Source organism: Equus przewalskii, chromosome X (assembly GCF_037783145.1).
Source record: "Equus przewalskii isolate Varuska chromosome X, EquPr2, whole genome shotgun sequence".
NCBI lineage: Eukaryota > Metazoa > Chordata > Mammalia > Perissodactyla > Equidae > Equus > Equus przewalskii.
In genome coordinates, this window is record NC_091863.1 from 118,844,645 (window position 1) to 118,871,835 (window position 27,191).

General features: G+C 41.0%; 1 protein-coding gene across 6 annotated transcripts in view; it reads left to right on the forward strand.

Annotated features, from left to right (window-relative positions):
- AFF2 (ALF transcription elongation factor 2) overlaps positions 1-27,191 on the forward strand; it is a 472,149-nt gene that overhangs the window by 267,786 nt on the left and 177,172 nt on the right. For all 6 annotated transcript variants that reach the window (XR_011535908.1, XM_070604228.1, XM_070604227.1 and 3 more), the window contains one exon: positions 18,475-18,519. Coding sequence is in view for 5 of the 6 variants with exons in the window: in XM_070604228.1 (XP_070460329.1) it covers positions 18,475-18,519 (45 nt within the window). In the remaining variant the exon portion in view is untranslated. The remainder of the gene's footprint in view (positions 1-18,474; positions 18,520-27,191) is intronic.

Here is a 27,191-nt window from a genome sequence, read left to right on the forward strand (position 1 = left end):
CAAGTGTTCTGGACAAAAACATAGCGTGTCTTCCTAAAAGGAATTCTTACTTGTAGATTATTATAAAATAACTCACTTTCGGTCTTATGATTATCGGCGTAATCAATTTATTTGATCACCAGTCACAGTCTTATCTTGGGGAGCTCCGCAAAATCCGAGATACCTGCTCTTCCAGTCTCTTCATATCATGGGTGAAGAACTTGAGAGAGATTTGGAGAGAAGAGTACACCCGGGGTCTTCTGACCTCAGCTATGGGCTTCCTTCCCATTGGCCACTATCTTCTCTTACAGTAAGCCACGCATTTTTATAATTCCCTCTTTATTGTTGGTGGAATTATGCAGGCCCATGATGAGACATATTCGCTGTCCAACCTAGCGCTCTGAAAACAGAGAGATGGAAATGCAAGTCTATTGATATGTTGAATTGACCAGACAGTGGAACTGGTTGTCCGATGATCAGCTTGGCCATGATCAAAGTCAAAGGAGCATTTCAAACATGACTGGGCCACAAGGTCTATTCACTTTGAAAGCTTTGGGTGATGACAATACTGAAAAGTGTAGGTTTTCTCTGATTAGAGCCAAATAGAATAAGCAACCCGGTAGTGAACCCATTAGAGGGAAATTGTGAGAAATGCAAACTTTGAAAAATTAGGCTTTGAAATTTCCTTAAGGAGGACCCATTTTGCCATTAGATTATCAATTGTGGGCCAATATATATTTATCGTATATGCACATACATATTTGATATTTGCAGATAGAAACACTGAAGTTTAAAGTACAAAAGTCCACAGCAGGTCAATTAAATATTTATAAACTTTCACTCCTGAATTACTTGTCTTTATTCAACAGGCTCAACATAATCTTACCTCCTAGTTTGACTTAATCTGTTCTATGGAAAGAAAAATGGCACCAAATCCTCTTATGCCCATTTAATCAGTTTCTCTTTGAGATCTTATGAAGTAGCCCATTGAGCTACACATTGTACTTTGTATAGATTAATCTGAAGTGATTATATTGGCCATACTAGTCGTGAATACAAAGAAATAATCATGATATCTTGTTTATCCTACAGAACCAGGTATATATAACCTTATGCTTATCAAAACTATGGGAAAATTGGCCTCATTGAACTGCAACTTGTATTTTCATGTTCACTACATTGTGTTATATTGACACAACAAAAGAGCTTTGCAAATTAGAAATAATATACTACAACTCATATTTTTAATAGCGGTTACTACATATTTATTTTTGATAATGTAATTGGGAGTCAGTCTTATACAGTGGTTAACAAGGTGGGTTTGAAGTCATACAAAAACAGTTTTCAGTCTTGGGTTTATCATATATTAACTGTGTGGCCTCGGGCAAATTCCTTAACCTCTCTGAATGTCACTTGCATCATTTATAAAATGGAGATAATAATGCCTATATCGTAGTGTTGTTATGGAGGTTACATAAGATAAAGGAATAGACCTGGCCCATTGTAAGTGCTCAACAAGTACACAATAGTCATTTACATGACCATTTTAACACTAAAGCTATAACAACAAAAAGCTTTGTTGACACATAGTTTTCATTTTTGCACCTTACCGTTAACTCAGTGTACTGTTAAGCATTCAGCTGTGAAAATAATTATGTAAAATGCCAAAGCTGCAGAGGTCAGCATATAGCATTCAGTGTGCCTTGGGGGCAGCTGCCACCAAGTATTCACTCTAGAATCTAGATGAACTAGGCCTGGAGGTTGCTCTTAGGCCACGGGTTGGGTGATGGCATATACCACAATACCTAATCAGGGAGTCTCATTGAAGCTGATCATTTCCCCTTTGGTGTGGCTCTTCCATTTAAGGGCTGGATATTGGGGCTGTATTTGTAAAATTGGGTAGACACGGAAAAGAAAGGAAGGAGACAGGAAATTACCTAAACTTTCAGAAATACCACTCAGTGTGCTGAATTTCGCTTTTGAAATAAACATCATTAGAAAGGAGGCCCGGAAGTATCAGTTACAGAAGTAAGGCATTTGCAGCTGCTCCCACGCATGTCTCTCCAGAAGTTAACAAATACTATTATTTTCTGCACTTAAATCGTAATTTACAGGATGGGTTTATTCATCTAACCGACTCTTCTAATTCTTCCAATTTGCTAGCATTGTATTTGCTCATCTCATTGCTTTGATTGACTCAGTTGTTCAGCCTAAACGCGGTGCCATGAAAGCCAAGGTGTAGTGATCATGATCCCTACACCCCAGTGAACCTCACCGTACTCTACAGCCAGAGAATCTAAGTAGGAGCTCCAGCCTATTGCCTGACACACCTGGCAAAACTGGATTCTGACTCCCTAATGATGTAGCCTTTGGTGGTGATGGTGAGGGAAGGGAGGAGGGGGGGCCTGCACTCCTGGGTGACTGGATAGCAAGCATATCAAAGAGATGCCAGACTTTGCCTCTCTTTTATGTGTCTTCTCTTTCTGCTTGTACATTGCTCTCTCAGACATCTTTTCATCACAGTCTTAACAATTACATCATCACACTAGTTAAAATTTTTCAAAGAGCTACTCCATTTAGGAGTATTTCTCTTAAATAGAATATTCAGGGGTAAAGGGGGCACAACTCCCTTCCCTCACTTCCCAACAAAATAAAGAGGAGACTGTGTAGATCGATCTTTTAGATCTTCCAGTAGAAGCAGCTTGATTAGAACTTCTCGAATTGCTTAATTAAATTGAAATGAACTGAATTGAACCAAATGGAATCATGAAGTAATGAGTTTCTTGTCATGGGAGTTATGTTAGTAGTGGTTGTATAATATGACTACAGAAACTTGGCCTTTTCAGTCAGATGGACCAAAATTTAGTCCCAGGCCTTCCATTCACACGGCTGTGCAACCTCGGGCAAGTCACTTCACCCCTCTGCACTTCATTTGGCCTCATCTTTAAAATGAGCCACATGGGAAGAGGTTGGAGTGTAAAACCCCCAGAACACTTTCTCTGTCAAGAGTCTATCATGAGATGAATGCATCCATTACTGGACAAGCAACTGAAAAGTATTCCATTGAGAATGAGCCAGTTGCATTAGCTTTGCAACTGGCAGGTGACATATTTATCATAAGAGAGATATTTAATTTATTACTTGGTCCTTCTCCTCCCTGCCCACTAGCAGATTTAATAGATTGTGGTCATAGCTTTAATGCTTTGGGACAGATGCCTCAACTGTACCTGTAATGGCTGCCAGGGCATTGCCTTTTCAGAGTGCCCATCTTACTCTAAGTAACCAAATTTCTGGAGATGGAAGGGTTGCCCCTGCCAGCTCTTTTTGGCTGTTTCCCCATTCCTTGAATGGAGCAATAAAAGGGGAAGGGTATGTTGTGTTGAGTGAACAAGTGTCTCTTCATTCCGGCCTTGGCATGGCACCAGTAAGCTAATTTCAGCACAAGTTCATGACTTCTAAAATCAATACTGGCTGTTGGGAGGGCAGTTTTCAGGGCATATTTGGATTGCCAATGAACCTGTAGGAATTTCCTTTAATTGGATGTAAAATGGCCAAGGAACAAAAGCTAATGGAGGAGTCAAACTGGAGTAGCAAGATGCTGACCTCAATGTTGAACCTGGGTCCTCGATGCTTAGCAACTTTGGGCCTGCCTAGAGGAAAGAGTTGGTCTGCCAGTGACAGTAGCAGGTGCTCTTCAAAGCACGGTCTCGGCGTCCTGATGGTATAGGTGATGCTCCTTCAAGGCGCTCTTCTTCCTCTCAATGTTTCAAGATACCGTTTTTAGGTCTCTTTTTAGAACATCAGTGTTTTTTCCCTTTATGTTGATAATCACTTTGGAATTTGTGAAAACATTTTTTGCCCAATGACAGAGATAAGTATCCTCTCACCTTGGAAGGGAACCTTCATTGAAGTTCATGAAATTGGCTCCTGAGTTGCTGTGGCTTTAGTGGGAACTCTCTAAGTCTATATTTAGAGACCTGCAGTGTGAAATAGGGGAAGTACATTGGATTGGGTAGCTGAAAACCCAGGGTCTAGTCTTCACCACTACGTAGCCATAAAACCTCAGACAAGTCTTGCAAACTTTTGAAGCCTTGTTTTTTTCATCTTTAAAATCAAGCTCATTCTATCTTCTTTGCCTGTTTCACAGGGCTATTGTGAGGAATAAATGATTATGGGTTGGGGGAGTGGGGAGTTGAGAGGATGTGAAAGGACTTTGTAGCCCAGCAAGGACTCTAAACTTCCCAGGAATTGTTTGTATGAGCATTGGTCTTAGTAGCAATAAAAGTAGAGATATTCTTAATGTCGCCCTCATATAAAAGCCCTCATTCCCTGTTGTTTTCATATGCCACCAGGGTGCTGTTCTCAGAGTTTTGAATTAAGGGGTTAATATCTTCACATTAAGGATTTAGGAGATCTCACTTGGGATTAAATTATCATTTATATAGAAGAGAAACTGAGAATCTTGAAAATGCTAATTGGAAAGCTTATCATCACAAAATAGATGTTAGATGCAGCTTAAAAACCTTGTAGTGCCCTGATAAGGCGTCACGCTTTCCTTTTGAGCATGGGTTGTAAAACAAAGGCAAAACATTTGGAAATTAATGAAATGTATTTTATAAGTATACCTAAGTGCTAGACTAGATAATTTCAAGATTAGCGTGACAATAATAAATTTTTATTTACAGTATGCCCTCAGCCCAGAACCTTTTGGATACCAAACTAAATGCACATTAAATATTAGTAACTGCATCATTTAAATTGGCATATTATTTTAAATTTAAAAAGTCCCTCTTCTTTATGATAATCCATTTGAATAAAGACAGACCTTAAAACTTATTCTAAAGATCTTCAAATAACACTTTATAGTGTAATATATATTGGTGAGTTTATTTATCTTGAGTTGGGAGCTTTTATAGATTCCAACTATATGTCTTGGCCACAAATCTTGTTTTTGTTCTCATGGCATCAGTAAGAATAAATGGAAGTTGTGGAGTCTGTGAAGGCCACTGGAGGGAATTTCCCAATCTCCTAATATATCAGTGTCTCTTCGCGTCTATTTCTGATGGGGTCCAACAGCAGGTCAACATCCTTAGGTAAAGAAAGGCTTCCTAAGAGTGAGTAGCAGTCATTGAAAGTAAATTAATGAAAGCCAGCGACTGCTGATCTCTTTGACAAGAAGGAATTCTTGCTGCCAACATTTAGAAACCACTAGAAGTGGTCTCCATTGGAAACCAGGTTTCGACTTTCTGCCCTGGGCTGCCAAAAGTATTGCAGTAGAAAATGCGAAAGTAAGTTGAACTTTGAATTATAATTTCAATGACTGTCTAGTGAAATGGATTCATGCTCTGGCACTGCACCTTTGAGGCTTTGGGTTGATTCGCATAGGATAAAAATCTGTCTGGTCTGACAGTTGAAAAGGTCGCAAGCATACTTGATGTCTGGTGGTCTCAGTATGTTCCCAAATCTTGATTAAAAAAGGAAGATTTGGAACTATTATGGGATTTTTCAAAATAATCTTTCAAACAGAGTCATTTATACATGTTTTGGCTTCAAGTTTATTGCCTTGGCCAAGTATAGATTATCTTTTCATTACCATTTAGCAATAACCTCTAAGTCAATGAGCAGCTCTCACATGATGGAGGCACTCTGGCTTTGGAGCCAACATGTTATTTTTGAAAATGACATCTAATTGTTATTGTGGTCTCCCTGATATTAAAAATTGAACTGTCCACATTTTAATGCTTCCGCTGGAGTTCTAAAGCATGTTGTCTGTCTGTTTCCATTTTGAAAATATTGGTTGGGATGGCTTGACATTTTCCTTCTGTAGATTATGTAGGCTCTGGACCTGCTAAATGTATAGCTTTTCATTTTAATGAAAGACTTCCATTATTTAGAGATCAGCTGGCGAACACAAGTTGAAGTTTTGAAATTAATTGCTTTGGACCACAGATTGATCAACTTGTTTTAACTGATTGGAGTCACTTCAGAGACTAGATCCTAGGCCAGTCTCTCTAGTTTATATCTGAAGAAACTGTGATGTGCCCAAAGTCATACAGTGCGGTGGTCAGCACCTATCTGAATCTTTTCTCTTATTCAAAGTTAATGGCAAGTCTCACTTCCCTGCCTGACCACCCCAGATCCATACAGTTTTCTCTTTTATGACTTTCTATCACAGTTATTGTCAAAGCCATTTATCCATCTTTTAAAAGTAGGAGTACCACACGGTCTGGGATTTCTAGGACAGTCTTGATTTGAAATGATTGCTTTCATTCTCCCCGTATTAGATATTCTGGAAATTCCCATATTTGGCCATCTAAGTCATGTTACCCAAACTGGTTCTCACAACCACTCAAACAAAAATCCTCCTTCTGCCCATGTGCCTGATTCAGGGATGAGAAAATATGTGTTAACTTGCACTGTCATTAGTCATGTTAGGGATGTAGGTCTTGTCTACTCATCTAGAGTATAAGCTCCCTGTGGACATTTATTCTTTATCATCTATTTAATTTCCCATAATGCTTAGTTCAGGGCACTGTGCATAGTGGGGGTGCAATGTATATTTTCCATTTGGGACAATTTTCTTAACATGAATCCATTTTACAAACTACAAGTTTAGAAATACTCCAACACATCGATTCTGGTCAGGCCTAATTGTGGTTGTTTCACTGAGTGTATTTTATTTGTATCGGTAATACATTGTAATTGTACCTGGAATTATAAATACTTGCCAGGTGTCTGTCTATCCTGCATACTTTCACAGCTAAGAAATGATCAATCCCTGATTTTCATGTGGATGTGAGACAAGCTAGGATCATTGGTGCCATGCACGTGCTGTCCATGTTAATTGGCATAAACCGTCAGGCTCCATAAACCTTGGTGTGCCATGCATCACTCCCTCTTTGGGCTTCAGTGTATAATGCAATGGGCTCGAGGCACTCCACAGACCAGGCCCATACTTAACGCCACAGATCCTTTCTTTATGACACTGTGTCAAGGGTCGGTGTTTGCAGAGTGATTTTCTGGAAAAGTGCCATGCCCTTCCATGAGCCAAGTGTTTCAGAGTGTCCCATAAATGCTGGGCAGATGGGGCCTTGGGGCCATCTCTCAAGCTAACTGGAGATACTAAGTAAGGCCCAGGGGAAGTTTAAGAAACAGGAACTTCTTGTATTTGTTCTATTGATTTTTCTGCCAGCAAAAAAGTGTAACAAATTGTGGTGTTTTCAAATAAAAGCATCAGGAATAAACTCCAATTTTAGAGAGCGATTTCCTGGACACACATGCAGGTGCATTTGCGGGAAGGCTGGGTATAGCGGGAGATGGGTAACAAAGCCAGGCCGCCTAAGAAAGCTAAGGGGTAAGGGCCAGGGCTGTGAATCAGTATTTACCATCGAACAAAGTGGTAATTTTGCCAACTCTCCATTATCAAATATGAGACCCTCTTCGTGGTAATCAAACTATTACTCTGGCACAGTTTACTTATCAGGAGACCAATTTGAGATTGTGACCTGAAAATGGAGTTTGTCTTTCAATTCATTTGAATTGCAAACAGGGTAGACAGCCTATAGCTGCTGTGGCATATTTTTTTAAGCAAAATCAGGCACCTACATTGACCTCCTATTTACATTTCTTTGAGAAGAAAAAAAGTCACATAAAAGCTATCAAGAAAAGCATTTCACAGCAGGCAAATTAATTGGTTTTACAGTATTTGAATGGAGGGTTTGTCAAATAAACATGCCGTGACAGTTAATAGTGTCATTTAGAGCCAGAAAATTATTGGCTTATTTGTTATTGGATAAAAGGAAGGCAAACATTTTGTATTAGGAAGTTTTAATGTGTTTAAAATCCTCATTAGGGATTAATGGACATGCTTGCTTAGCATAGCGCCTCATTAATTTGAGGCCAAACAGTTACTTCTGTGTTTCAATCTCAGTGTTGTTTCTTAACATTTTTTTACTTCTCTTTAATTAGATCTTGCATTTGAGTTTGGTCTCTACACCATTGGAGATGTAGAATTAATTAATGAGATTTATAAATCTAATGGAAGCGAGTTATTCTTAGCTATCGTTTCATTTTAGTGAGCAGTTAAACCGCCTGTAAGTCGGTGCAGATCTAAGAGATTTCAGAAGTATAGAAAAAAATGTGAACTTCCCTGAATATATTTAGCAGTGTCACTTGGCATTAATAGATAAAAGTGTTTTAATTAGAGTTATAAATAATAGGGGAGCTGGCAAGGGTTCAGTTCCCATGCACAGGGCTCGTTCTTTAGGATCATCACTGTCAAAGGAGAGCAGTTGTCACTCTGGTTCTGTGGAATCGCAGTGTCATCCCCCGGCAATGAGGACAATCTGAAGTGCAGAGTTTAGAGAGTGAAGAAGGTGCCACGTTCATTAGAGGTTAGTCTGAAAGCGGAGCCACTTTCTATCAAGTGTATTCTGTTGTCATGTTTTTATTGAGGGCGTGTATGGGTACAATTTATAAAGTCTATTCCACTGACGTTACTTTAAGGGAAATTTAGCTTGAAAAAAATCAGGTAAATCTGAGTTTCTTGTTTTAAAGCGGAACATTTAAATCATTAGCTATGCATTTAGAAGACGATTGAAGTAGTTTCTTTGCAATGAGGGATTGTGAATGTCAAGGAATAGACCTTTTCTAAAAGATTTTCAAAAAATAAGAGCCAGAGATACATACTTAAAAGGTTCTTTTATAAATGGGGTTACAGCACTTAAGGCCCCATAATATGCTGTGGTAATATCTTCAGAAGATATCAGAAGAAGCTGAAGTCCTACTTTGTGTCCCTTACCCCCTCCACGTCCCCCATTGTTGTCCCATCCCCATCCCATTCCCCCCACCAATGAGGACGTCCTTGTGTAGTTAGAAACTGTAAAAGCTTTGAAGAACTTTTCAATCCAAGATGCATTATAAAAGATAATCACATTTTAAAATGTTTCATGCTAATGATCACATAGTAAATGTGTAAGATGTGTGCTTAAGTACAAAATATTTAAATAATTAAAAATAGCTCTTTTCTACACAATTTGGAAACTCCTTCCAAGGTTATATAGGAATGATCTCTCTCAGAAGGATATGGGTTAATCAAGTTCTCTACTTCCCAAGAGATAGAGTTGAATTCATTTAGCCCCGAGAGGAGATCCTCAAGTCCTGGCCCCATATTTGGCTCTGGGTTTAATATCATCTGGTCTTCTGGGTAATCTTATGGAATTTACCACTGTGGGACCCTAGAAAATCATTACTCCTACTCATGGGCTCACTACTTATTCCATTCACAATGAAGCCTGTTATAGATTAGAGCAGTTGGAGAACTGTGAACTGTGGTTAATTAGCTAATCAGTGTTGGAAAGGGCAATAGCTAATAGTGGGGAGCAGAGTGTCACCTCCGTCTAAATTGCCAGAGCTACTTGGCCTCTGACTCCTTTCTGCCTTGCCTCCTCCTTCCTTTATCTCCATACTCTGGGTATACACAGCATCTCCTTCTGTGTTTTGCACTATAGCTATACATTGCAGATAGTTCTATTATACTTCCCTAGCAAATCCGTGTTCCTTTTCTCCAAGACAACTATTTCCCACCTTTCCTTTCTCCTGACATTTCCAATAACCACTCCCCATTCTTAGCTGATGACCTTGCCACATACTTCATAGAGAAAAATAGATACAATCAGACAAGTGTCACCTCATCTTCTTGTCTTTAATGTCTCCAACCCACCTGCTTATGTACCTAGGCACTCTGCCTTCTTTCCTGTTACAGTGGAAGAAGTGTCCATGCTCCTATTTCAGGTCATCCTCTCCAGTTGTGTCCTGATTCACTCTCTCCTTCTCAAGGACTTTGCTTTTGCAATCATCCACTTTCTCTTTTGCAACAATTTTTCCCTCTCCACTGAGTTATGCCCATTGCTTTATAAATATGCCTTGATATCATCCTTAAAAAACAAAGAAAAAAACCTTGGCCCCCACTTCGTTACTTCCTATCATCTTGTTTCTCTGCTCCCTTTCACAGTAGGAATTGTTTATTTACTCTCTCCATCTACCCCTCCTACTTTCTCCTCAACACACTCCTGTCAGGTTTGCATCCACAGTGTGCCACTGAAACAGCTCTGACCAAGGTTGCCAATGACTAGATCCTGCCAAACCCAATGGCCAATTCTGTATCCTCTTCTTGCTTAATGGCCACTTTCTTCTTGATGCACTTTCTTCTCTAGGCTTCTAGGACATACTGTTTACCTGCTTTTCCTCCTGCCTCCCTAGCCACTCCTAAGAATTCATGCTAGGCTTTGGAATACATGACATGTGATAGTGTGCTATGCTGTCTGGAATGTGGACTCCAAGCAAAAGGGACTGTAAATGGTCTTTCGATTCAGTTTCATCTTAGGATGACTAAAGTGTGACACCAGTTTTATGGATGAAGCTACATATGCTATGTGACTTGTTACATAAGGGTTGCCTTCTTGATTATGTTTGTATTGGTTAGTACAAAAATTAGTTTGCTTTCCCATGCATTTAAAAACCATCAGCAGGGGAAGAGGAAATGTAGCTGGGATTTGGTAATTAGCATCAGTGATCCACGGAGAAGATAATCTGTGCATAGTAGATAGAGAATTGAGTGTTGAGAAGTGGACTGCTCCATAGAATACAATATATATCATATAATAGAATAAAGCAGCAAGTGAATAAGATCACAGAGTCCAAAAGATACCTGAGAGATCATCTTGTCTGGCAATCAGTCCAAGGTGAAGGTGCTGTTATTTGGTGGCAAAATGAGAACAGTAAGAACAATGGGATGTGAGTGTGTTTGCTGTTGTATGTTGTGCAGAAACTGTCCTTCAGTTGGACATTATATCCTTCCTAACTTTTGCATATTGTTTTTGTAATGTTTTGTCTTGACAAAATAAGAAAGTTGGTAATCTTATGTAGATCTCCTGTTATTTTTGTACTGTTATATGAAATATAAAACACAGGGAACTTGTAATATATTCCCATGCCTTTGTTATATAGGCTAGAGGGGAAAGAAGTGAATTGTCCCAAATCACACAGCTACTTGGTGGTAGAGCTTGGACGTGGAAGTGTTTCCTGACTGTCAGTATATTTTTCTCTTCACTGCTTTATAAGATCATAGTTACCTGGAAGTGGGGTCACTGCTTTGAAATTGTTTAGTTGCTCTATGCTATGAGAGTTTGCTACGAACATGGAGTAGTCAAGAGCATACAAAAACTCTAAAGACTGTGATATTCACTCTTCAATTGACAGAATTCAAAAGTGAACTTGCTTCCTGATATGTCTTTTTTATATATTTAGATCGTGCATGTTAGCTTTGTTAACAGTGACTATTGATAGAGCTCAGAAATTGCCTTAGTTCACTCCAATTTGTACATCTATATTTTTAAAGTGTCCTCTTTTACTAGAAGTGATTATGGGCCTGCAGACAAGGTAGCCATTAATGTCAATGGAAGTGCAGTAAATAGGGATCTAGTGGAATCAAGGCTTTAATCTTAAATGGTCCTTGGTTGCGATACTAGGACTTGGACAGGACAGAAGCGGGTATTCTGCGGGCCTTGAGGAGTCAAATGCATGGCTAGAAGGTGTCTGGGTTGTAGGGCTGGAACCAAAAGCAGACAGAAACCTGAGAACACAGGCAGGAAGGGGCAAGCAAGGTGAGGCTGGCAGAGAGGAGTGGGAGAGTACAGATTGAGCGTGAGGAGAAAAATTAAGGAATATAGGTGAGAAGCCTGGAGAACGTATACAAATTGGGTCCTGCCCTGGGAACCTGGCTAGCAGACTACACAGCTTCGGTATGGGTATGGGCAGTGGCAGCAGCTGCAGCAGCCAGAATGACCTCACTGCCCAGCCCAGGTGACCAGAGGCAAGGCTTCCTGGGGGAATGTGGATCAGGCAGCCAGACACTTCCAGATAGGCTCTTTGTTTCTTAGGCTAATCTTTAGAGATGCGTACCTTATTTTTCTTTAAGAGTATAACCCCCTCCCCATTTATAACTCACTCTTCTATAGAAACAGGTTATTAGACCAGACAAATGAACAGTGAGCTAATGGCTATTCAGAGCCCACTGAATTAAGTACTGTTCACTTGAAATTCCATCTGCCATTAGGTACTCTCAGCTAATGATGGGCCTTTCTGCATATGCATTCCGCCATTGCCCATTTCTAATGTAATCAGCGAAGAGATGGCCTCATAATGAAGCACATCGCCCACCCTTCCCCCACCCCTCCTGCCTGGCTCCCCTTTCTCTCGCTGTTGTCTTACCCCCTCAAGTCCCATCTCCAGCCTCCTTTGCAACTTTCAGTGAGAGTCACCAGATGGAGCAGCAGCCTGAGACTCCTTGTACGCTGGGCCCCTGAGTAAGATTTAGTAATTAGCGACATTCACAAGATATTACGAGGGCCAATTTACAAGGCCACCAAGCTAACTTCTCTGTGGTCCCAAGGCTCAGGGTGCTGACGCCTTTCCAAGGGCCTCAGAGGGAAATTAGAACAGAAGGTGCTGATGGAGACTTAGGCACTCACTACCAGGCTAAGGGCCTTTATATACCTCACTTCATCTCGACCTCACAACAATCCTAGACGAGGGTTTTCCTATTCCCCTTATATAGATAGGGAACCAGAGGCTCAGAGAAGCCCAAGTGGCTTGCCCAAGTGCACAAAGCAAGTTAAGCATGAGGGCTGGGATTTGAATCCAAGTCTGTCCAGCTTCAAAGGCCGTGCTCTTTCCATCACCTCCTGAGGCCCCAGAAAATATAGTAAATTATCTCATTTATTTGCTCAAATAGATAAAATGTGATCGCTGTTTCTTCCTTTTTAGTTTTAGTTCCATGTAAGATTCTAGACAAAGAGTCCTTTCCTGTACTTGGCTTAAAATGGCAAGCGTTCAATTGCTTCAGTCTTCATGCTCTGCTTTTTGTTTTTTCCTTTCTTACAGGGAATGGTGAATACTTGCTTGTTTTACATGGCGTATTTTGACCATGTGACTCCCTTAAAAATTGGCCAGAAGCAGTATTTGAAAGTAAACACCAACTCTTTGGACACTTCAGACTTTTGCTATATTAAAGTGAAATTGGCAGATGAGCTGGTTGGCTGTACTGTGTAACTGTAGTGAAATCTTTTTTGTTTTGATTGAAGTTATATTACCTGAGGACTTCTGTCTACAGCTTATGTAATATTAACTGTTCCCATTTAATCATAGGCTCATGAATACAAACTAGAATGGGGACAGGTTCAGGTGAGGCAGGAAGCAAGGGACAGAAGGATCCTGATGTGAACTGAGTTTGCAGTTTTCCAAATTGGAAAACAGGGACTCCCTGAATGGGGAGGGGAGACAAAGGGATCCCAAAGTCCGTGCAAATAAGAACTTCAGAGGCTGCTGCCCCTTGTTTTTACAAATGACCAATGATGGGGATTAAACATTTTTTAAAGATGGAAAACTCATTTGGTAGTGCAATATCATAACCTGAGTTTTCATTTTATTAGTAATGCCATGTCAGTGGAGCTCTGTGTCCCATAAATCCATCATGGGGATAAATGTGGCAATTTGTTAATGAAAATACAAGCAAAATGAGTTTGGAAGCTGCCATCGGTGTCAGTCATGGATATTGTTTAACTGGGCCAATAGCATGGTATTTGGTGTTAGTGGGGTGTCACTCAGTGTCACTTGCACTTGTTAGGGGAATTCAAGCATTCGCTGTCAATTAAACTTGCAATTTTTGAATTTTACTTTGCAAAGTCTTTATCAAGGTGGAATATGCCTGGAACAGTGGCCTTGGTTGCCAAGAATCGGGGGATAACCTCAGGATGATTTTAGAGAAAAAAAAAGGATCTCTCTTTCCTTGCAATCCCTTAATAATAATGTACTCAGAGGCATGCATTGAGCTCCCTCGGGTTAACCATGTGATGATCATTATTCTTTTAATGTTTTACATTAATCTCCATGTTTTCTATTAGTGCTAGCTGCTGCTTATGTCTCTCAATGCCACAATCAGGGTATTTTTGATATCTTGTATTACCCTAATCGCCAAGAAGTATGCTCCAAACTGATTAATTCCAGAATGATTAAAACATCCTATGCAATTCATTTATTGTTGCTGCAGTTAATTGAATATTTGATGATTTAAAGGTAGCCTGATTATCTCCTAAGATACGTATTTATCACCGGGCAGATGATCTGTGCGTGGTCTCTCTGTGGCTACATGGGGTGGCAGCCCGCACTGTCACATGCAGACAGAGTAGGCACTTGTGAGGACTCTCAGTCAACTCACCACCTGCCCGACGTGCGCCTGCCTTCCTCGGCCCTCAGAGGAGCACATCCGTGCCCAGCACAAGAGGGTCGCCCAGGGCCAGGAGTGAGAGCGCAGCCTCTCCTGTGCAGCATGCAGCTTGCTTTCTGCTCCAGGAGGAGGGGGCGGAGAGGGGGAATGCAAAAGGACGCTGCAGCTCTGAGTGGCTAACTTGCGCTTTGTGGACTATCTGAATACTCAGGAGTGGATTGAAAGAGAGGAGAAGGTGGCTCCGGAATTAAGCAGCAGCTTGGCAATTTCTCGGGCAGCAGTTCTAATCCCAGTGTCACTACTAGTTCTCTTCCTCAGTCTCCTTTCACACCTGTCCCAGTGACTCCTCCAGAAGTACCACAAGAGGTCTGTGTGTGAAACAGAGAGAGAGCAACTGGGCAAAGTTCGGGGCCAAGCCTCAGCCTTAGTTCAGCTTTCTTCCAGTGTGCAGAGCGACCCCGGCGCGGCTCTGAGGGGGGCTCAGAGACTGAAGTGGCCTCAGGTGGCCCCGCCACTTCTCGGCCATGTCAGATCCTTGGCCTCTCACTCCCATATGGAGTGAGGACTACAGTGGGGACCTCAGCGGCTGGGAGCTTCTGTCGGACATGGCTCTGTCTGTGAACCCGGTAGGTACCCTCTCCCTGACGCCTGAATCAGACCTCCTGTTCGGTATTGTCTGTTTCCCGGGTAAATGTTTGCCTCCCCAATTTGCGTGGAGTCTTGAAGGCAGAAATTATGTTGTCTTCGGTGTCTTTAAATTCTCCCCCTTGGCACCATACTGAGCACAGTGTGAGCTCAATCAGGATTTGTTGTCTAAAGAAATAAATGGGAGAACTGATGAATAGGCGACGGGCGAATGAATACGATCCTATTACCCTTGTCACGACTACCTTACAATGTATGTCCCAGTGGGTCTCTAATTGTTTTCCTGCCCCATCTAGACATTTAACTCGGAGAGAACGAGGCCAAGTCTCACAGTTATTTGTATCACCGACTCCGCATGCCTAGCACTGTTCTAGGCACGGGAGGAAATGCCTGCTGGTTAATTCAAAAGCACTTGTGGCTCGAATGTAATTGTCTTGTGGTGAAAACAGCTGTGGGGCGAGGCTAGCTGAGTTTGCAAGACTAGTGACTCCATGTGAATGCTGGATTCCAGTATTTTTAAAAAAGGAAAAAAAAATCTGAACACACAGTGTGGATGCATATTTATTTGACTGCTCTTGTCTTTAGAGTTCTTCCCAATCCTGAGTGTTTCGGACCCCAGTAAGTCATAATTAGATTTGCTGCAAAGCCCCAGAGTCTACAACTCTTTCTCTTTGGATAGTATTTCCCCCATAAGGAAATGGATATTTATAATACCAGGTGTAGAGATGATATTTGCAGTTGACAAGAGTGAGTCAGATCTTACCGTGAACAGACTAGAAGGCTGGACTTGATGCTAAAGCAACAAGAGGACAAGGGGTAATAACCTGAGTGATTGTGTGGGGCGTTCGGGTTACAAAGCACATTCACATTACGTGTTTCATTTGCTCCTCACAGAAACCCAGTGAGATTTGAAAAGAGCAGGTATTATTATTGTTATTGTTATTTTATTTTATTTTACAGTTGGGAAAACTGGAACTCAGATGGGTAAAGTTACTAAGTCCTGTTTCCAAGTGGTAGGGCCAAGACTCCCACCCAGCTCTTTAGACTCACAGGCAAGTGTTCTTGCTGTGTCTGCATATTGCTGATATTTTTTTTCCTCTTTAATTTACAAATTAACGTACATGTGTTTGTGCAGAAAAAAAGAGAACAGAGACCTTTTCATGAGAGTGGGCCGTACATTTTTAGCCCAGGCAGCCCACACTGATACAATGGAATAATGATATTGAAGATTTAAGTCTTTGCTATAATCATGTTGACCTTTGTGTTTTGGGAAGGTATTTGTTAGAATTGTCTTGGAAAATACAGTTGCTGGAACAGTGAGCGTTGGAATGAGATTTTAATTGCTGTTAAGAATAATCAGTTGAGGGACCGGCCTGTGGCCAAGTGGTTAAGTTCCCACGCTCCACTTCGGTGGCCCGGGGTTTCGCTGGTTCGGATCCTGGGCGCGGACATGGCACCGCTCGTCAGGCCACATTGAGGTGGTGTCCCACATACCACAGCTAGAAGGACCTGCAACTAACATATACAACTATGCACCAGGGGGGATTTGGGGAGATAAAGCAGAAAAAAGTAATAATAATCAGTTGAGTTCTGTAATCCTGAAATATGTTAGACCAATGTCTTCCAGTGGATGTTCTGCAAACATCTCATTCTGTGGAATGGCAGTAATTGTTAATTGGGAAAACACACACACACACACACACAAATTTAAAACCTAAGAATTCAGGGGTCCAAAAGTTGGGAACGTGCTTCATTAAGCCAGTTAGATAGTTGTCTCAGAGTCTTTAATTTTCATTATGAATCTCCAAGAGGGGGATGGATTGCAGCATTTCCCACACTTACCTGGACACGGAACCTTTCATTTTGCAGAACTAGTATCGGTGGGATGGTCTCCTTTGTAGCACTTATCACAGTTACAGTCGTACATTAACTATGTGATTCTTAATATCCATCTTCCCCTTGAGTCTTCAAACTCTGGGAGGGAGGAAGCTGTGTCTCCTTTTGCTTCCTGTTGTATCTGTGCCTAGCACCAGCCTGGTGGCACAGTCCCCGGCCCTCAAAAAATATTTGTTGAATGAATGAATGAATGAACAAACTGTGCTAGGCCAAACCACCTTTGGTTCCCTATCAGAAACCTGCATTTAAGGCTCTTTACAACATATGTCCAGCCAACTTTTTCAGCCTTTCCTTCTACTGTTCTTTCTACCCAGTATTAGAATATTGTTCTTGGAAAGGTGACTATATAATTTAACATCCAAACTGGGACATTTCTGAGGGTGAAAGGGGACACTGTCAATAATTACACCAGGTTGACAGATGTAAACTGGAACCATATGGGATAATCCAGGATGGATGGCCCCCCCATTATTGGTGACTCCTTCTCAGACTGCTTCCCCCATTAGGAATTTTATGCCTCTTGGAGCAGGGACTTTTACATGGAGAAGCTATTCAATAAATATTGCTCGAAATGAATGTATATACAGTAATGACTTGAATGCTAATTTAAGATTTGCTGATGATTCTAGCGTGTTTTCTTAAGGCTGAGGGAAACACTCCATATTCTATTTCCCATTTTCCCAAGTATAGTTATACTCATACTTCAATCTATAAGAGTAACTAGGAGGCTATGACTTAATTGCCCCGTAAGAGGCCTGGAACATACAGCCAGAACCAGAGGGAAGTGGAAGTGATCGAATTGCAATCTAGAGAGGGTGAAGGTGTGAAGGAGAGAGTTAGGAATGTTTGGGAGATACCCATAACCTGCACAGGTGACATCATGCCTTGCAGACCTTTCTCCAGCTGGTTGTCCCACTCCCAAGTCCCTAGTAAGGCACTGCTTTCGAGCTGGTGTCTCTCTTAGGTGTTTGGCTTCGTGCCTTCACTGATTATGGAGCCCCTGGAGGAAAGGGCCACGTGCCAGACATGGAGTACCTCCTCAGTACATTTCTGCTAGTTGCTTTGAATTTTGATTGATTGGGAAGGTGCCACACACTCATGGGAAAGATGGCTCATGGGATTCACTTTGTGTATTTGGGATATTCTTTCTAAGTGCCAAGGCAAGACTGCAATTTACACAGGAGTTTTAGCCTAGTGTTTTGGATAGGAATTGTAGGCATCCCGTTGGGCTCCTAAGGTAAAAGAGAACTTAATCATTGAAGTGTTCCATATAGGCTGCATCTTTTAAAAATCTGTGATTATGAATAATATGCTGAACTATATCAGAGGGTCGAGGGGGCCTTAAAGGTCAAGAAGTCAAGCTTGCTCTTTGGACAGATGAGCAAAGTGAAACCCAGGTGAAGGAGGAGAATGGCTCAGCATCCCGCAGCAAAATCAGTGACAAAACGACTCGCTCGCTGCACCTTGCACTGTGGTTTTACTGCTCCATTAAAGTGAAAGAAAATTGCCATTTTCAGATACTTACTGTTTTGTATTTAATAGGGGAAAGACTACATTGATAGCTACATTTACTTTCTTTACAATTTTTCCTACAGAGGAAAGTATTATACAATAAGCTTCTCTGAGAATAACTAAATTGTGCTTAAATTTTTGTGTTTATTTTGTTTTAGGTAAGCCTTCCCAGCGATCCAAGCTGTGTTGAAGAAATCTTGCGGGTGAGTTTAAACCTTTATTTCTATGCCTTTTAATAATGAAGCAATCTATCTGCTTAAACTGTTTAAAGTAATTTCTGTTCTGTTTCTGGGAGTATCGTGATGGGGAATCCTCACATTTCACTTCAAGAACCTTCCGCTTATACTTTCTGTCTCGTTTCTTACCTGTCATCTCCCCATTCTCACATCATGTCATGGCAGCCAATTTACAAGGCCACCAAGCTAACTTCTCTGTGGTCCCAAGGCTCAGGGTGCTGACGCCCTTGCAAGGGCCTCAGAGGGAAATTAGAACAGAAGGTGCTGATGGAGACTTAGGCACTCACTACCAGGCTAAGGGCCTTTATATACCTCACTTCATCTCGACCTCACAACAATCCTAGACGAGGGTTTTCCTATTCCCCTTATATAGATAGGGAACCAGAGGCTCAGAGAAGCCCAAGTGGCTTGCCCAAGTGCACAAAGCAAGTTAAGCATGAGGGCTGGGATTTGAATCCAAGTCTGTCCAGCTTCAAAGGCCGTGCTCTTTCCATCACCTCCTGAGGCCCCAGAAAATATAGTAAATTATCTCATTTATTTGCTCAAATAGATAAAATGTGATCGCTGTTTCTTCCTTTTTAGTTTTAGTTCCATGTAAGATTCTAGACAAAGAGTCCTTTTCTGTACTTGGCTTAAAATGGCAAGTGTTAAATTCCTTCAATCTCCTAATCTCACCAAGCTTCTGTCCCATTCTTCTTCCTTCTGAGTCTTTCTTTTGAGGTCTGGACAGAGGCTCGCTACCTTCTTTAGGGAACTTTGCCTGTTCAAGCATCCTGCCCTAAATCTTTGCCTTTCTGCTCTAGGGAATCTCAAGTCAACTTCTCTGCTGCCTCCTGCTACACTGTTGATAGCACATGGGTATGGAGATTGTGGCCTGTAACAAGGGGGTGACATGTGGGAGGGTGGATGGGAGGAGAGGAGGAGAGAGGAGAATGATGGTAAGTTGTGGGAAATGTTACTAATGGAAGTGAATTTGTGTATGAGAAGGGCATGGAGGCAGCACAAAGTTGCAAAAGGTGGCAATAATCTCTCCCAAAGTAAAGGATGAAACCAAAAGGAAAAACCAAAGCCCAGCCAGACAAATGCATCTCCTATATCTGGCTGTCGGCATCCTAAGGCAATATGGTACAGTCATGTGTTGTTTAACGACGGAGGTACATTCTGAGAAATGTGTCGCTTGGTGATTTTGTCATTGTGTGAACATCATAGAGTGTACTTATACAAACCTAGATGGTATATCCTACACACCTGGGCTACATGGTACTAATCTTATGGGATCATCACCGTATATGCAGTCCATCGTTGACTGAAACATCGTTACATGGTGTGTGACTGTATATGAAGAACAGGAGTAAAGGGAGTGAGTTCCAGTCCCGGCTCTACCTTTGTCACTTCTGTGATTTGGACAGATGACTTCATATCTCTGAATCTCCCTTCCTTGTCTGTAAAAGAGAACAACAATACCTGTCCTAATTCCCTTATAAGCTGCCAAGCTGTATATAAATGCTCATTATTATGATAAATGATGATCAGTGTGGCCATGAGAAAACCATGCAGGCTTTCTGTTGGGGAAAGAAAACAATCTGTGTGCCAGTGAAAATTCTGTACCCCCTTTCCTCACTTACCAAAGTCACCCCAACTGCCCTTGAGACTCTCCCTAGTAAGTGCCTTCTCAGCAGCCCAGTGTTTGAAGCAAACCCTATGAAAATGCTGCTAAAGGAATAATAAAGATCAGAGAGCTGTTTACCATTGAGTCGACTGGCCACTTGTTTTCACCTGTTGTGGATATTTGTGCACCTTTTTCAGCCCAAGAACATTGTTATCGACTATTAAAGAGATGAGTCCTACCACTCTGATTAGAGGCTAGACTATATGAATTAGGGATATACTGGCTACTTTTGTAAGAAGAGTGCCCAGGAACCCCTCAGTCGTCTCTCCCTGGAATCCAATGGTTTGGGTGGAGGGTGGGCGGCTGTTGTGAAATCCACAAGTGTGATGACCCTGGAAACCCAGTTGCTTGCTCTTTCCATTGGGTAGAGATAGGTCACACACACCAAATACACAAAATCCTTGCTAGCGCTTTGGCTGCCTTCCATAAAGAAAGCTGACACTGACAGAAACTTCTTACTCTCGTCTCCACAGTAGTCTTGCTTTTCCAAATGAAGTCAGTGGTCTTTTCTTAAGTCCCAAAGAAGTGCCAGACCCATTTCAAAATCACCCCCTAATTTGTCAAACTTGGAATTGTCTACTTGAGAGCAGCCTGGCGCTGGTGCCTAGGTGGTTCACACAGTGACTAAGCGAGGGGAGCCGGTGAACACCTGTCAGAAGCTGGCGACTCCAGTCTCCTAGAGAAGCCACTTAGAAAAACAACAGAATGTCGCTTAAAGATGGGAAGAAGCAAGTTGCCTTAACAAGCTCATAAAAGATAGCACCCTTTGAGAAAGTAACAACAGTCCTTCTGTCGTTCTTGAAAGAGAACCTGGGGAAATGTCTTTTTGTTTTGTTTTGCTTTTGAAGGGCTATAGATCCTATAGAATTCTGTTTTGTCTTTTTCCACAGCACCATTAATGAATGGGCTTTCCTTTATTGAAGAGTGACATGTTTCATTCCCCATGCTTAGAATAAAAATAAGCTTTCTGAAATTTATGTCCAAATTTTATGACTACTTCTTAAATTTTTATAGACCACCTTACACGGCACAACAGGGTGCTTGCTGGACATCTTTGTTATCACATGTTCGTGTTCCTGTTGCTTTGTGGGTCTCAGAGCCCCGTGGATGGTTCCACAGTAGCTCTATTTGTTGCCTTCCTCCCCACCTGCCTCCTTCTTAGGGGCGAAGTAGCTGTTCTCTTTCTCTCTGCCTCTCTCTGACCCCCTCAGTGCTTTTCAAGCTAAGCAGAGTCAAGAGCGAGGTCATCTTCTCTCCTTCACTGAGTGGAGCTGCTGGGTGGAGCTACGTGGAGGAAGGAGCTCTAGCCCAGGAGCAGGAAGAGCTGGCCTCCGATGGCTTATGACATTCCGCCACTTCCTAGCTGTGTGGCTTTTCAATCTCTTCATCTAGAAAACAGAGGGTAATCATTCACCCTTCCAGCCCACCACCCCTTGCAGTGAAGGAAGCTTTGAAGTGTGCACAGTGTTTGTGTGTGTGACATGGAGATGTCAGGCTCTTTGCTCTCCCAACTCTCCCACCTCCCTGAGCTCACCTTTTTGTCCCTCTACAGGCAAATGCGTGCAAAACCACTTCATCTCTCATTGGGACAGACTTCTTTTATTAACCAAGTACAGCACAACTGGCCTTTCGCCACCCCCAACCCCTCAGTCCCTAGGCAAAGGAAATACTTTTGCCTAATGCTTTTTTATTTTGTCCCCCTTTTTCCAAACGCTGTTCAAATTCAAACCAGTTGGCTTTCTTTGAAAGTTCCTCTCACCATTCTCTGATAAGGGGCTTGGCTCCCTTCAGAGCAGTGCTTCCACTTCTCTTTCTTTGCAGTCCTGGATCTCAGAGTAGCCTGGAGCCCACCTTGTCTGGTCTTCTAGGGCTGACTCGACCTGAGCTGGCGACCTTACTTCCCTGTAGCATGTGACTGCCTTTCAAAGAACTTGAACATCATTATCTTATTTTATAGGAAACATGGTAGTCCCTTATTATTTCAGGAAATTGAGGCCTGGAGACATTATAAATGACCTGCAACCAAGGGTGAGGCTCGTGTATGGCAAAAGCAAAAATAGAACCTGTTCTTTGTTTTGCACAACACCTGTCAACCACCCTATTGCCAACCTGTAGTGAGAGTCTCTGGATTTAAAAAACAATGCCTCACATGCCGGCTGACTCACTGCTAGCAACTTTAACTGAGAATATCAGCAAACCAACATAATTTGAGCAGGTCTTAGGAATTAATTCTTTCTTCCTGCCATTCTTTTTTTTCCTTTTGGTGAGGAAGATTGGCCCTGAGCTAACACCTGTGCCAATCCTCCTCTCTTTTGTATGTGGGATGCTGCCACAGCGTGGCCTGATGAGTGGTGTGTAGGTCCACACTCAGGATCCAAACCTGCGAACCCCAGGCTGCTGAAGCAGAGTGTGCGAAATTAACTACTATGTCACCGAGCCAGCCCCTTCTTCCTGCCATTCTTAATACTTTCAAATCTCATTTCACATAATGAAAAAAAAACACACATTACTGCTACTAGTAAAAGAATTAATAGTAGTAATGGGCCACTTACTGTGTTCCAGGAAGAGTACTTAGCACATTATCTCATTTACACGTCACAACAACCCTGAAAGATTGTATGATTAGTTACATCTTACCGAACAGGAAAGAGTGAAACCAGAGAGGTTAGAAAATTTGCCCCCAGGTCTCTGACAACCGTCATGCTATCCATTACTCCTGTTCCTGTTGGCTTACCTGAATCCATCCTTATTTCACAAGCTCAACTCTACTTTATGATTAACATTGTAATGGCATCAACAAACAATTCATTTCAGCTTCTGTTTTTTTCTTCATTTGTACAAATTCAAATATGCCAAAATAATTTCAAGTCGTTTTTCAAACAGACCAGAATTCGCCAGCGTATAACACCTTCCCACCAACTGCCCTTCTCCCACAAAACAAGCTGCATAAATTCAGATATGTTTGCTACTTGTCAAGTATGTTATTACTTATTAGAAATTTTCCCAATCAGAAACTCGCGGGCAGCAGCCTGCACAGTGCAGCCCAGCCTGTGTAGCCGCCTCCGTCAGCATGCCATTTTTCCTTTAGAGTCAAGCTCCCCTCAAGTACAAACAGAAATGAAAAATAATAACAACTCTGGCCCCAGTGATGGCGCTTTGCAGCTACAATTCATCTGTCATATGAGGGATTCCTAAGCTGCTCATATGTAATAATGTGGGCAGGCGCAGCAGCTTCTTTGCTGAGCTCCACGGGATTTTATGAGTCCTAGAGTAATCATTTCTGGAAGAGTTAAGCCAAGGAGAGCAGCATGCACTAAATGCTACTAGCTAAAGATGGATGTTCAATGATTATTTGTTCTGCAGTCTCATGATTTATTTGTTCCTAGCAAGAATTTACTTAAAAATATCAACAAACTATCAATTAAATCCTTTCTAGAGTCAAAAATGCAGATCGAGCGCTTCTCTTCGATTTGACGCTGAACAGATTGTGTTTCCTAGCAAAGTACCTAGTAGTTGATAATTTCATAGGCCAACATCTGTAAGGGTAATTCACTGGTTAGGAGGGATGCTGAATTTGCTAGCTAGGATTTAGGGAACTTGATTTGATAAACTGTACCCGTCTTACAGATCTCCCCCTGCCGTATGGATCAGCTTGGTAAACACCGGCACGGGCCCCTCTTTCGGATTACGGCATGATCTGTGTTTACAGCATTCGAAATTATGGCAATTCTACTTATTAGGTCTGTGTTTAAGTTTACAGTTTTAGCATGGAAAAACTTACCAAATAATTACAGGACAACCATGTACAGTACTTGCTATTTTTTACTATTAAAGAGGAAACAAATGAAAAAGCCCATCTTAAGAGTGAGAAAAAAATGGATCAGGGAACATAATTGGTCAGACAATTATGTATGAAAAGAAATTTGATTATATTATCATAACTATGCAGCATAATCAAGCACCTTTCAGTAGAATTTCTTTGATAAATTTAACCAATAATTAGGCAATTGATTTTATATCCTGTCAAATTAATGTCTAAATAATGTTGAAATTGGAAACATGCAAACGATTTTCTATATAGTTGTCTTAAATACTAATCCTTCTGGAATGTTTCAAAAAGCATCTATCCTATTCTGCTGTGGACTTTTAAAATTATAGTTTCTTGAAATAGCAATATAGTGTTCCGTCCAAGAAAGACAACAATTGCTAAATATAATTTAGACTATAATTAATGTTAACATAGATGGAGTCAAATAAATGAACTAACTAATGATTGCACCCTCTGCTATTCTGATGACTAGCTCTTACCTAATGACATTGGGAAATATGTAAATTTGTCACCAGGTGAAAATGCCCTTGACTGGGTAAATTATATGGAGTATTACCTTTTCTGAAGCTAATTCAAAGCACTAATGCACTTAATACGTAGGATACATATGTGAGGTGAGCTATTCATGGAACCAAATTAGCCCATAAGAGATATTACCCCTTATTTGCTTCCCAGTAATCATTTCCTCTTTTCTCAAACACAACCCAACTCGGAAGAAAGATGCTAAATTTAATTATAACAACTATTACATGCACAATGTAGGTAAGCCATCCAGTGTGCTTCCAAATGCACTTAGAGCCTGTCAAGCAGTTTAAATATTTTCATGTGGAATCTGGGGGTTTGCAGCTAGTATATGATGTGAATTTTAAATGATTATACAGACGTCATTGGGAAAATGAGTAACGTGAGTAACGAGGTGACTGGCCCAGTGAATCACGGGAACCTGTCAAACACGGGATATGTCAGGGAAGAGATGATGTCAAATACCAGTAACTTAGCAACTCAGCATTTAACTGTCCAGGGAGTGAGCAAGAGTAGCCCCTTTAAAATAGCTGAGTAAATATATGAGTCCCTATATATCTTAGGTGTGCTATAAAAATAAGTCTGTTTTCTGTCAACCTGTTTCTTTTTGTGAACATGGTGGTTTATTATTTTCTGTTGAATTGAATGAAAGCAGGTGAGAATTTAAGCCACATGTAGAATTTACACCTGCTTTCTGTATCTTGGGTGTACAGAGAGGGTAATGAAACAATGTATTGGTTTTCCAAAAAGCAGTCAAGGCTTATCTGAAAGAAGTAATAGCTTCCAACTGGTGTTTGAGAACCAGCCTTTTTGTCCTGACTTTGCTAGCAGACTTGGGGTGGGGAAGAAAAGGGTAATGTAAGCAAGTATAACCATTCCATTTGCATCTGTTTAAAGTGTCCCTGGAAAATAGATCCAGAAAGTGGCTTCTCAGAATCAATTTGGTAGGCATCTTCCTGTTTTGAAATGAAAGAACAAAGCAAGGCTTGCTAATCACCTTCTCTTGTTATTCACCAAAAGCCTTATGGAGAATGAGAAAGAGAAATGTAAACTCCATAATTGATGTAACCAGAAGACATCCATAAGCCAAAATCACAATTTTTTTGTGTGAAGGTCAAACAGGGAAAAATCCAAGAGATGATTTCCGTGGTCATGGATCTGGGGCATAGGTTACGAAGCACTGAGTTTCAGGATAAGGAGCACACCGTGAAAAGCAAAAACAATATTGGAATAATGGGAATGGGTGTGAAGGCTTGTGATGGGAGCTTCCGTGGACCAAGTCTGGCACATACATATCTGAGAAGTGAGAAAGGCAGAATTGAATGAGAAGTTACGTAGCTAATCCTCATTTGTGGAAAGCACTTTGTAGCTGAGGCAGGAATAAGATGCTGCTTTGTGAGCAGCCTGCAGGGCTGATGTCTCTTGATAGACAGAAGTAAAGGCCAGAGCGTTTGGGCACACACTATCGTGTTCAGAAGAGAATCCGTGCTAGTCTGGGATTGAGCCACAGCCTCCATTGCCACAAAGACGTCCTGCAAATAACAGTCCAGGAAGAACTCTTGTTACTAAAAAATTAGTAATAATCAAAAAAGGAATCACTATGAGAGCTATGCAAAAATACAAAAAAGAAGCCTGTAAAAATGTAACAGAAAAAAATGTTGTTAGGGAATAAATTAAAGCTATGACCAACATAGTGGCATGAATTGTTAAAAAAATGAAGCAATTTTACCTAAAAACCAAGAGCCAAACAGTGACACAAGAGCTTAAAGATGCTATTTAAAAAGAAGATAAATCAAGAGCTGCAAACTAAGAAATTATGAACAGAAAATCATTAGAATTAGCACATTTAAGATGTTTTTTCCTAAATAAAAGAGGAACAGCAATAAATAATTTGTTAACCTCATCAAGAATAAAAGAGAAAAGGCAAAAATACATAAAATAAGGAATAATACAGAGAAATAACCTCTCAGATACAGAGAAAATGAAAATAATCGTGTGTGGCAATTTATTCACCCCTGACAGATAAACGTAGGCATGTAAATAAGATGAACAACTTTTCCAGTGAAATATAATTGACTGAAACTGATTCCAGAAGAGGGAAAATCTAAACAGACTTATCACCATCAACGAAATGGAGACTGGTCTCCCCCATTAATGAGATTATCAGTCCCAGTCCCATGGGGTTTCATGGGGCTCTTCAACCAAACCATTAAAGAATAATACAGCTCAGCTGTGCCAGAACATAGACAAAAGAAGAAAAGGTTGCAAAGTATTTTTTAGAAAACCCAAACTAGTACATAATATCGATCCAAAATCTGACAAAAAGATCATACAAAAAAGAAAATTATGGAATAATATAACCTATGAATATTGATGCAGATTTCCTCAATGAAATACAAACAAACAGAATCAGACAGAACTTTAAAGGATATGCGCCATGACCGAGTGAGTTTTACTCCAGGAATGTAAAGCTGGTTAAATATTAACAAATCTATTAATATAATGCCTTTTATGACTAGAATAAGAGAAAAAACTGCATAATCATCTTCATAGATACTAAAAGACACTTGACAAAATTCAACACTCATTCTTGATAAAATAGAAATAGGTGGAAACATC